This window comes from Taurulus bubalis (genome assembly GCF_910589615.1).
Source record: "Taurulus bubalis genome assembly, chromosome: 16".
Taxonomy (NCBI): domain Eukaryota; kingdom Metazoa; phylum Chordata; class Actinopteri; order Perciformes; family Cottidae; genus Taurulus; species Taurulus bubalis.
The window spans coordinates 21991775-22005123 of NC_136604.1; the positions used below are offsets into that span (position 1 = coordinate 21991775).

The following is a 13349-nucleotide window of genomic DNA, read 5'->3' on the forward strand; positions in this document are numbered from 1 at the left end:
CATGTGTTAACAGAAATGTTGCTTATTTGTTGAGAAGTGACAAAGCATATGTGAAAAAGGACAACCATCACCTGAAAAATAGAATTAATGAACATAAAAGTTCAATGAGGCAAACATACTTTTACTAAACTCACTTGAAATATTTTGAATCAATATTCTCATCCAATCATTTCTCACAGATTTAAGGAGATAAAATGTTAAGATGCGTAACAAAAATGTGGAGAGAAAGGTTTAAAAAAAAAATCGTTTTGAAGTTCTATGATTTTGAGGCACTTATACTTTTGGGTTCATATTAAGAATGTATTATTAGTGTCACTCTGTCATTTTTTATTGTTAAACTATGTTATGAGTTATGACAGGACTTGTCATTGTTTATGGTTGAGTGCAGTTGGTTGTCAGTACTTGTTTCTGTTTCATACATTGATCATTTCTAGAAGGGATTGTGTTACAGAAACACAGATGTTTTGCATTCTGACTAATTACTGGAATGTATATTTATTTAAATAAGTATTCTCTGACTCTGTGTTATATCAAGGACGCTGGTCCCAACAGACAAAGGACTTGATACACAGAAAAGTTTGAATATAAGATAGTGACTTTAAGGCCGTGTTCAATACACAGGTAAGCAGACCAAAAAGTAAACGTATGGAAGAAAGGAACATACGGCTGATGCTCTCATTAAAACAGAAAAAGGAAGAAAGTGACTAAAAACAGAATAAAAGGAGGGAGATAACGAGGGGCAGGTGGAACCAATCAGGGCGGAGCAGACAATCACAGAGGGGGAAACACAAAAGGGCAGAAATGACAGTTTCCATAATAAGAGACAACGGAGATATATACCAAAATAAAAGAGTATATAATGACAGAAACAAGAAGAACAAAACCTTAGAGGAGAGCGGGACATGACATGTGAACCCTGAAGAAAGTTTGTTCATAATAAAACCAAATAAACAGATCTTTGTTTAAGACATCTGTTGTTTCCTGTTTTAATTTGTTATGTCAAACACCAGTTGTATAGGTCTTAATCATTTGAAATAGTCAATATCACCCAAACCACCAACGTAAACCAATACATGTTCTTTATTTCTCAACACTTCATATCAGATGATGTAAACAGTGCAAGCTGTCACCAGTGAGGAGGAACCACCCTGACGTGCTGAGGACAGCTACACTTCACTGACTCTGTGTGTTTGCATATGTGTCCTGCCTCTCTGCTGCCAGCCGTTAAGAGGCCAGTGTTGATCAGTGGCTGTCCAGGCCTTTCAGAGACACTGACACGCCGGCAGCACAATGATGATGTCACTGACTCTACTGCTGAGCACCCTGGGGCTCCTTGTTCAGGGTGAGACTCTCTTGTGAACACTTTGGTTCCCCAGCAGCATGTTCTGCTGTGATGGAGAAACACTGGAACAAGCAGCATTGACCTTCTTCCATCTGTTCTCCGGGTTCAAGAAATGAGACTCTTCTGTTGGGATGTTGATCATCTTTCTCCAAACTGGATTTGTCTCAATAACCCTTCTGCTCTTCTTCATGTTTTCAGACTCATCAGGAGAAATCCTCCTGACTCAGTCTCCTGGATCTCAGTCTGTTGTTCCAGGACAGACTGTCTCCATCACATGTAAAGCCAGTTCAGGTGTTAGTAACTACCTTAGCTGGTACCTTCAGAAACAAGGAGAAGCTCCTAAACTTTTGATTTATGCTGCTACAACTCGTCAGTCTGGAGTTTCAAATCGTTTCAGTGGAAGTGGATCTGGAGCTGACTTCACTTTGACCATCAGTGGAGTTCAGACTGAAGATGCAGGAGATTATTATTGTCAGCAGGGTTTCAGCTCCCCGTTCACACAGTGATACACCGTCGTACAAAAACCTCCTCAGCTAAAGAGGAAGTGATGTGACTCAACAGCTGCACAGAAATATTAACGCTAGAGGTTTGACTAACAGATTGTACTTATACAACATACATATATATTTTGCCCATTTCTAATAAATATAGTTCATGGAGTATTTTGTGAGATTATCCTCAAAGTCAGAGCAACTACTGTGTAACTCAGCTGTTGAAGCATTGTAGTCTTATTATTATAAAACAATATGAATGAATGTAGGTACAATATTAAATGAATGTTACATGCGACTCAAATCCAGAACTTAATAACAACAACTACTTTCAGCCTTTAACAACAACTAGATATATTCATACTGCTATGAATTGTATCATATGTTTGTTACATTTTACACTTATATTTACTTATATTTTTGCATTGTTTTGTTGGTAATCAGATGATATCAACAAATTATATGATACAACACAATTCAGTACAAAGTGCATCGCTGAACATTATTGCATTCTTAATTCATCACCTTCAATAATAGTCTCTTTGGATTAAACATGTCCCGTGTTTAAATGTGTATGTATAATATACATGAACACATCTGATGTGATCAATATGTATTCAGTATTTTAATGAACATCAGTGTTACTCCAAGCAGTGAAACATGAGCATGTGTTGATCCTGCAGACAGACAGGAGGAGACAGAGACTGAGCTCACCTCTCTTTTGAGTCTTTTGGTCAAGTTTTACCGTCTCATGAAACATTATTAAATGTACACACTCAAAATAAATTCATGTTATGTCCCAATATGCAGATGATACCCTGCTTTTCCTGTCTATTCTGGAAAAGCTTTATTATTTAAATTATAAATCCATATGTTCACAATTTCTTGGAATAATTTAACACATTCTTAAAGATTAAACATTAGTTTTGGCTGAATTCTTCATCGGAGCTCTTCTTCACTCTCCATGTCCTCGTACTCCCATGAATCGATACCAGAGCCACTGATGTGTCATAGGAAAAAAAAACCTGCAGAGCCTGGTTTATAGCACCATTCAACCATAAATATTGACATAAACCATGAATATGACTCGAGAGGACTTGGAAGTGACTCAAGAGAGCTCCCCAAGTTATGGAAATATCAATTTTCATGATTGGCGCACCTGATTGAAAGCTTACGACCTAGAGAATACCGGCAACACCGTCAAATTCCTTGTCAGACAAAGCCTCAGCAAGACATCAACCTGTTGGGAAAGAACTGATTTCCTCTCATATTTGCTGCTTCATGGCCTGTGATGTATGGGTGAACTTTACCCTAATTATGACTCCGGTGTGAACTTTCCCTAAACGAAGCAACTTCACTTTGGGAGTCGAGTGATCTGCTATATCTGTATGTTCCGGACTGAAGACAATACACATCATTGTTGTTCTTATGGCTTAAAACATATCTACGGGGAGGAAGTGCAAGACGTCATGAGAGCTTCTGTTGATTGTGTGTTTTATGTATTTAAGAGGTAACTCTCCGCTCGTTCGGATATGCAATTACTAAAGCAACACGTATCTCTGCCTCTGCTCCTTTTTAGCAAAGAATAAATTACCTGAATAATGATTTTACAACCGGTGTCGAGTAACAATTTTACAAAAACTGAAGTATGACTTGATGGATAAAACGATTTTACCATGTGTATTTTTACCAAAGTTAATACATACTGGAATGACAATGAACTAATATCCAGTGTTAAAAACCATCTCAAAGTAATCCAGACACAATTTGACTTGCTAAAGTTTTACATTGTGTGCACTGATCTGACTAATGTTCCTAATGTGTAATACATATCAAAGAAAGGAAGTCAAAAGACACATTACTTTTATAATACACAAGATGAAATCTTTATTGTAATAAATGTTGAAAGCATCAACACAAACATGTCATGAGAGAAAGAGAACCAGAGAGAGAGCTACAGAGTGAGACTGAGAGCAGTAGCAGACTGAAACCAGTAGCAGAGTCCCAGTGAGGCAGCTCAGGACTGGGAACACTGGTCTCTCCTCAGTGTCTCTGAGAGCGGAGCCTGGGAGCCCTGGGTGGCCTCACAGGTCACAGAGCCCACCTTCCTCCACTGGTCTGCAGGGAGCCTCAGGGTGCTGCTCCAGCTGTAGTGGCCGTCCTTCTCCAGCACCCCGGGGCTCCTGCTCTCCTCCCAGCTGCTGCTGCTGCTGCTGATGCTGCTGCTGCTGCTGCCGTCCACCTTCCAGGCCAGACTCCAGCCTGAGGGGAAGCCCTTGTTGGCCAGGCACATGAGCGTGGCCTTCCCCTGCTGCAGCTCCTCACTGGAGGGCGGCAGCACCGTCAGGGTGGGACGGACATCACCTAGGAGACACCAATCGGCTTAGAGGACGGGGACCACACAGCTGTCAATCAAGCAGCAGACACGTGGACACCTTTACTGAGAGAGAGTTGCTTTTCTCCTTTAAGGAGTTTCTGTCAGATGTTTGTTCTGCTCCACCAGTCACTCACTCACACATTGTTTCACTTCCCTTTAAGAAGCCTCTCATGCAGATCAGCACAGAGAGAATCATCAGAAGAACGACATGAAATATATCAAACTACACTGAGATAAAACATTAATATGTGGCCTAATATGACAGCTTCATCATTGGAAACCTTAAAGAAACATTACTTTAAAATATTGAGTCACAAGTTTCTGATGTGGATGTCAGTCGTGATTCAAAACTGTTTCAAAGTTTTTCAAAATTTGCAACAATATTTGACAAAATGAAGAAGATTTTACACATCATGAAATACCATCTGCATTTTTACTCTGTTCAATTTGATTTGAATCCTCATTTATCAAAATTAATCTTGTACAACATTTTTAAAATCGAGTTTAAGTTTGATCTTTTTTTAAATTTCAAGTTGTTTAAATTTGAGGACGACATGAAGGTGTAAAGACAAGTTTAGTGAAGCTGCTCTGAGTTAGTCTCCATGATGAAGGTGGAGATATAAAAACATGAACACTAAACGTGTGTTAAATCAAACCAAAGTATTTTATCTGCCTTGAACATCCTCAAACTGAATCTAAAACACAACTTTACAAAATCATATTTAGTCATTTTGTGCAGAAACTTACTTCCAACATCCAGTCTGGTTCCTCCACCAAAAGTCCACCACAGTGACACAAAGTCATTGAGCCGCCGTACAAAAACCTCTGAGTGTAGAGAGACACGGCTCTCTGACTCTGACTGACTGAACTAAATCTACAAGCACTCAAGAAACTACTTCACCATTAAAGTTGGAGGAAATGATTTATCCTCCAGTTTAAAGTTTTACTTTTGTAACAATGTGTTTCTTTACTTTCTGTTGTGAAGTGAACTTTGTTTCTTTGAGCAACATTTTTGACGAAATAGTCGTCAATATCAATTTTAAGAAAACTATTTTTTCGACGCTATTGAATACATTAATGAACACAAAGACAATTGACTTCTGAAATAATAAAAATGTTAAACATTTGACTTACTTCCAACATCCAGTCTGGTTCCTCCACCAAACGTGTACCACAGTGACACAAAGTCATTGAGCCGCCGTACAAAAACCTCTGAGTGTAGAGAGACACGGCTCTCTGACTCTGACACAAACAAAGTCACCAAACTCATTCACAGTTTACACACTTCATGTAAGAACTGGTGACATCACTTAAAACCCATTAACAGATAATACATATGTATTTATCAATTTATTTATTAAATGTTAGACATCTATGAGCAATATTAACTTGTGTTTCAGTAAAACTAATTGATGATTCATCAAGATATTCCTAAAGAAAAACATCTATTCCTGCCAAATGTAAATAATGGTCATAAATGCATGTTTCTTGTCCACTATAATAAATGAATAAACACTAATTTTGTTTAAAATTGTCCCACAGTGATGATGATTTGTGTCGTAGTGAATTTGGGGGATTTCACAAAACCTTCTAGAATAAAATGTTTCCATCAAACTCAAACTAAAGACTGAAATGAGCGCTGACACATTCCTGATCAATACTGTGATGAAGTGATTGATCCATTGATAATCAGCATCATCAGAGTCATCAAGTCCCTGTTGGAGTCCGTCAGAGCATTTCCATAGAGAGCCACTTTGCATCAGCAGCACCATGCTCCAGTGCTCTGGGAGAGTTTATAGTCCTGAGAGTTGGACACTGGATGACTGACAGCTGTCCTTCATCACAACAGAAGACACAGAAATCCTCCTCATCAAAAACATGACTTTGATCTCCGTCCTCATCTGGACTCTCCTCTGCTGCTGCTTCACAGGTAAAGTCCAGAGAATCAAACTCCTCTCCTCTATGAACATCCGTCCCTCTGAAGTGAAGCCGACTAAACCGTGACGCTGCTTTATGTCTTTGTCTCTGTGTCCTCAGAGTCCAGAGGACAGGTCACAGTGACTCAGCCTGGAGCAGTGAGCTCTGCTCTGGGAGGCTCCGTCTCCATCGCATGTCGGACCAGTCAGGATGTTTATAATAATAACTATTTAGCCTGGTACCAACAGAGAGATGGAGAAGCTCCTAAACTACTCATTTATTATGCTAGCACTCGACAATCAGGGATTCCAGATCGTTTTACAGGCAGTGGATCAAAGTCTGACTTCACTCTGACCATCAGTGGAGTTCAGGCTGAAGATGCAGCAGTTTACTACTGTCAGAGTTATCATCACATCAACAGTCAGTGGGTGTGCACACAGTGAAAAAGCGTCGTACAAAAACCTCCCTCAGTCAGACTGAACAGAAACTGAAGTGACTGCTGCAGCTGGAAGCTACTGAAGAGACTGATACACTTCACTGAAGACACACACACACACACACACACACACACACACACACACACACTCCAGAAGTTAGTTAACTGGTCTATACAGATTACTCACTGTATCTGTTGATCAATGTCAATTCATTAATAATACAACAATAGTTGTAAAGATGAATTACTTATGGACGACTTGTTCCTCCAACACTCTCAGTATTTATTAATAAAACAGCTGTTTCTTCCACAGAGAAATTCTTTATCATCTCAGGTTTCTGTTCATTCACACCATCAGAAGATCAGCCTGTATGCCGATGACATCCTATTATAATAACTCTTCATTTTACTATATAATGACTTAGTGGTCCTGTCTCCTTATAGCGCTGGGTTACAGCAACTGCTCAGAGTCTGCTCAAGTTATGGGCTGCACTATGACATCACATTCAACTCTAAAAAGAGTGTTTTCATGATTGCTAAAACAAAAGAAGATCAGAAGCTACAGTTTCCCTCATTTTTTATGGGAGACCAGCAGCTGAATGTGCTGCACAAAGTCACATATTTGGTTCACATTATTAGGGATGACTTAATTGATGATGACGATGTGCAGCGGCAGTGTTGCAAACTTTATGCACAAGCCAATATGCTGGCACGTACATTTTTTATGTGCACAGAAGATGTTTAAACTGCTCTCTTTAGAGCCTACTGTACTCCCCTCTATACAGCACACCTGTGGTGCAGGTACAGCAGAGCAAAAATTAAAACGATTCAGGTGGCATATAATGATGCTTTTAGAATCTTGCTAAAACTTCCAAATGGGCAAGTGCAAGTCATATGTTTGTGACTCATAATGTTCCCACTCTTTATGCTGTTTTGAGGAATTTCATGTACAAATTTAAATGTCGACTGGATGAATCCGAAAATGTAATTATAAAAGCCTTGACCAAGCCAACACAAAGTGATACAAAGTATTTTTCTTGTCTCTGGAAGCATTGGAACAAGTGTCTGTATGTGTTTAACCACGAGTGACTTTTTAACTAATGATTATACCTGTGTCCTTGTATTGTAGTGTATTGTATTTTATATATTCTTGTTGTTCTGTTTGTTGTTATATGGACTTACGAGTCTGAAATAAAAGAAATATATATAGTCGAGTCTATCATTCCCTGTAAACGAACATAAACTTTCCCTAATAATACACATTGGGTGACAAGGGAGATCAAAGCTGCTATTAATAAGAAGAAAACTGCTTTTCTCAGCGTTGATAAAGATAGGATTAAAACTGCCCAAAAGGAATTAAAAGCTATAATCAAACAGGGTATGCCTGAATATAAGGAAAGGGTTGAAGGACAGAGGTCCAATAGTAACACAAGGGGCCTTTGGAACGGCAGGACGTCTATTACTGGTTACGGGACCAGTAATCCCAGTTTCCCTGGTGCTGGGATCAATGTAAATGAAGCCAACCAGTTGTTGTCCATCCACGCAGCCTGAAGGTCTGTGCTGACCAGCTGTGTTCAGTCCTTCTTCATTCATTTCCTTGTCTCTGTCTTCCTAAAGAAACCCAGTAACGTGGAAAACATCTTGTTTAGCTCCAATCCCAAAGGCAAACAGTGTGAGGAGTCATAGTCTCACTAACCTGAGACCTAAAGCCCTGACGTCTCACATAATGAAGTGTTTTGAAAGGGTTGTCCTGGGTCACCTGAGGAGACAGGTCTCAGTCTCCCAGGATCCTTTGCAGTTTGCATACAGGAAGGTGTAGGTATGACGATGCACTACTTTTAATGCTCCACAGTATTTATAGTCATGTAGAAACAACTGCTGGCTCTGTTAGGATCATGTTTTTTGACTTTTCTAGTGCTTTTAATACAATTCAGCCGCACCTTTTAGCAAAACAACTTTGACTTTTAAACTTTCAAACTGCACAATACAAAGTATTGCTTGGGTCTTGGATTACCTTTTTTCTCGACCTAACCCATGGACCAACCGCATATTCAAGGTCTCGTATTGATGACATGAAGTCCTCTCTTGACCTGTTTCTGCCCACGCCTATTGAAGAGGTGGTGCTGAACATGACAAACAAGGAGGGGCAACAAGTGGAGCAAGATGGATCCAATGGACCTGCAGGCATATGTGGGTTGGTTGTTTCTCGCTGCCGTGTACCGATCCAGTAAAGAAGCTACAACTCGTTTATGGCATGCCGACTGCTACAGTGAGAATACAAAGGGGCTTCAAACTGTTCCCTGTGGTGCTCCAGTTTTAGTTCAAATAGTGTAAGGCAGTTTTTCTTTCAAGCCTGACAAACTGTGGTCAAGACAAAAGGTAATCCAAGGATCCTGGGAGACTGAGACCTGTCTCCTCCTTTGGGATTGGAGCTAAACAAGATGTTTTCCACGTTACTGGGTTTCTTTAGGAAGACAGAGACAAGGAAATGAATGAAGAAGGACTGAACACAGCTGGTCAGCACAGACCTTCAGGCTGCGTGGATGGACAACAACTGGTTGGCTTCATTTACATTGATCCCAGCACCAGGGAAACTGGGATTACTGGTCCCGTAACCAGTAATAGACGTCCTGCCGTTCCAAAGGCCCCTTGTGTTACTATTGGACCTCTGTCCTTCAACCCTTTCCTTATATTCAGGCATACCCTGTTTGATTATAGCTTTTAATTCCTTTTGGGCAGTTTTAATCCTATCTTTATCAACGCTGAGAAAAGCAGTTTTCTTCTTATTAATAGCAGCTTTGATCTCCCTTGTCACCCAATGTGTATTATTAGGGAAAGTTTATGTTCGTTTACAGGGAATGATAGACTCGACTATATATATTTCTTTTATTTCAGACTCGTAAGTCCATATAACAACAAACAGAACAACAAGAATATATAAAATACAATACACTACAATACAAGGACACAGGTATAATCATTAGTTAAAAAGTCACTCGTGGTTAAACACATACAGACACTTGTTCCAATGCTTCCAGAGACAAGAAAAATACTTTGTATCACTTTGTGTTGGCTTGGTCAAGGCTTTTATAATTACATTTTCGGATTCATCCAGTCGACATTTAAATTTGTACATGAAATTCCTCAAAACAGCATAAAGAGTGGGAACATTATGAGTCACAAACATATGACTTGCACTTGCCCATTTGGAAGTTTTAGCAAGATTCTAAAAGCATCATTATATGCCACCTGAATCGTTTTAATTTTTGCTCTGCTGTACCTGCACCACAGGTGTGCTGTATAGAGGGGAGTACAGTAGGCTCTAAAGAGAGCAGTTTAAACATCTTCTGTGCACATAAAAAATGTACGTGCCAGCATATTGGCTTGTGCATAAAGTTTGCAACACTGCCGCTGCACATCGTCATCATCAATTAAGTCATCCCTAATAATGTGAACCAAATATGTGACTTTGTGCAGCACATTCAGCTGCTGGTCTCCCATAAAAAATGAGGGAAACTGTAGCTTCTGATCTTCTTTTGTTTTAGCAATCATGAAAACACTCTTTTTAGAGTTGAATGTGATGTCATAGTGCAGCCCATAACTTGAGCAGACTCTGAGCAGTTGCTGTAATCCAGCGCTATAAGGAGACAGGACCACTAAGTCATTATATAGTAAAATGAAGAGTTATTATAATAGGATGTCATCGGCATACAGGCTGATCTTCTGATGGTGTGAATGAACAGAAACCTGAGATGATAAAGAACTTCTCTGTGGAAGAAACAGCTGTTTTATTAATAAATACTGAGAGTGTTGGAGGAACAAGTCGTCCATAAGTAATTCATCTTTACAACTATTGTTGTATTATTAATGAATTGACATTGATCAACAGATACAGTGAGTAATCTGTATAGACCAGTTAACCAACTTCTGGAGTGTGTGTGTGTGTGTGTGTGTGTGTGTGTGTGTGTGTGTGTGTGTCTTCAGTGAAGTGTATCAGTCTCTTCAGTAGCTTCCAGCTGCAGCAGTCACTTCAGTTTCTGTTCAGTCTGACTGAGGGAGGTTTTTGTACGACGCTTTTTCACTGTGTGCACACCCACTGACTGTTGATGTGATGATAACTCTGACAGTAGTAAACTGCTGCATCTTCAGCCTGAACTCCACTGATGGTCAGAGTGAAGTCAGACTTTGATCCACTGCCTGTAAAACGATCTGGAATCCCTGATTGTCGAGTGCTAGCATAATAAATGAGTAGTTTAGGAGCTTCTCCATCTCTCTGTTGGTACCAGGCTAAATAGTTATTATTATAAACATCCTGACTGGTCCGACATGCGATGGAGACGGAGCCTCCCAGAGCAGAGCTCACTGCTCCAGGCTGAGTCACTGTGACCTGTCCTCTGGACTCTGAGGACACAGAGACAAAGACATAAAGCAGCGTCACGGTTTAGTCGGCTTCACTTCAGAGGGACGGATGTTCATAGAGGAGAGGAGTTTGATTCTCTGGACTTTACCTGTGAAGCAGCAGCAGAGGAGAGTCCAGATGAGGACGGAGATCAAAGTCATGTTTTTGATGAGGAGGATTTCTGTGTCTTCTGTTGTGATGAAGGACAGCTGTCAGTCATCCAGTGTCCAACTCTCAGGACTATAAACTCTCCCAGAGCACTGGAGCATGGTGCTGCTGATGCAAAGTGGCTCTCTATGGAAATGCTCTGACGGACTCCAACAGGGACTTGATGACTCTGATGATGCTGATTATCAATGGATCAATCACTTCATCACAGTATTGATCAGGAATGTGTCAGCGCTCATTTCAGTCTTTAGTTTGAGTTTGATGGAAACATTTTATTCTAGAAGGTTTTGTGAAATCCCCCAAATTCACTACGACACAAATCATCATCACTGTGGGACAATTTTAAACAAAATTAGTGTTTATTCATTTATTATAGTGGACAAGAAACATGCATTTATGACCATTATTTACATTTGGCAGGAATAGATGTTTTTCTTTAGGAATATCTTGATGATTCATCAATTAGTTTTACTGAAACACAAGTTAATATTGCTCATAGATGTCTAACATTTAATAAATAAATTGATAAATACATATGTATTATCTGTTAATGGGTTTTAAGTGATGTCACCAGTTCTTACATGAAGTGTGTAAACTGTGAATGAGTTTGGTGACTTTGTTTGTGTCAGAGTCAGAGAGCCGTGTCTCTCTACACTCAGAGGTTTTTGTACGGCGGCTCAATGACTTTGTGTCACTGTGGTACACGTTTGGTGGAGGAACCAGACTGGATGTTGGAAGTAAGTCAAATGTTTAACATTTTTATTATTTCAGAAGTCAATTGTCTTTGTGTTCATTAATGTATTCAACAGCGTCGAAAAAATAGTTTTCTTAAAATTGATATTGACGACTATTTCGTCAAAAATGTTGCTCAAAGAAACAAAGTTCACTTCACAACAGAAAGTAAAGAAACACATTGTTACAAAAGTAAAACTTTAAACTGGAGGATAAATCATTTCCTCCAACTTTAATGGTGAAGTAGTTTCTTGAGTGCTTGTAGATTTAGTTCAGTCAGTCAGAGTCAGAGAGCCGTGTCTCTCTACACTCAGAGGTTTTTGTACGGCGGCTCAATGACTTTGTGTCACTGTGGTGGACTTTTGGTGGAGGAACCAGACTGGATGTTGGAAGTAAGTTTCTGCACAAAATGAGTAAATATGATTTTGTAAAGTTGTGTTTTAGATTCAGTTTGAGGATGTTCAAGGCAGATAAAATACTTTGGTTTGATTTAACACACGTTTAGTGTTCATGTTTTTATATCTCCACCTTCATCATGGAGACTAACTCAGAGCAGCTTCACTAAACTTGTCTTTACACCTTCATGTCGTCCTCAAATTTAAACAACTTGAAATTTAAAAAAAGATAAAACTTAAACTCGATTTTAAAAATGTTGTACAAGATTAATTTTGATAAATGAGGATTCAAATCAAATTGAACAGAGTAAAAATGCAGATGGTATTTCATGATGTGTAAAATCTTCTTCATTTTGTCAAATATTGTTGCAAATTTTGAAAAACTTTGAAACAGTTTTGAATCACGACTGACATCCACATCAGAAACTTGTGACTCAATATTTTAAAGTAATGTTTCTTTAAGGTTCCCAATGATGAAGCTGGCCACATATTAATGTTTTATCTCAGTGTAGTTTGATATATTTCATGTCGTTCTTCTGATGATTCTCTCTGTGCTGATCTGCATGAGAGGCTTCTTAAAGGGAAGTGAAACAATGTGTGAGTGAGTGACTGGTGGAGCAGAACAAACATCTGACAGAAACTCCTTAAAGGAGAAAAGCAACTCTCTCTCAGTAAAGGTGTCCGCGTGTCTGCTGCTTGATTGACAGCTGTGTGGTCCCCGTCCTCTAAGCCGATTGGTGTCTCCTAGGTGATGTCCGTCCCACCCTGACGGTGCTGCCGCCCTCCAGTGAGGAGCTGCAGCAGGGGAAGGCCACGCTCATGTGCCTGGCCAACAAGGGCTTCCCCTCAGGCTGGAGTCTGGCCTGGAAGGTGGACGGCAGCAGCAGCAGCAGCAGCAGCAGCAGCAGCAGCTGGGAGGAGAGCAGGAGCCCCGGGGTGCTGGAGAAGGACGGCCACTACAGCTGGAGCAGCACCCTGAGGCTCCCTGCAGACCAGTGGAGGAAGGTGGGCTCTGTGACCTGTGAGGCCACCCAGGGCTCCCAGGCTCCGCTCTCAGAGACACTGAGGAGAGACCAGTGTTCCCAGTCCTGA

General features: G+C 40.1%; 1 protein-coding gene across 1 annotated transcript; it reads left to right on the plus strand.

Annotated features, from left to right (window-relative positions):
- Positions 1–6088: 6088 nt before the first annotated feature.
- Positions 6089–13349, plus strand: LOC306748725 (immunoglobulin lambda-like polypeptide 5; the record flags this gene model as incomplete). The annotated part of the gene is made up of 5 exons (XM_079231937.1): positions 6089–6140; positions 6248–6331; positions 11760–11867; positions 12177–12254; positions 13006–13349. The coding sequence occupies 5 exons, from the start codon at positions 6089–6091 to the stop codon at positions 13347–13349; spliced, it is 666 nt and encodes a 221-aa protein (XP_079088063.1).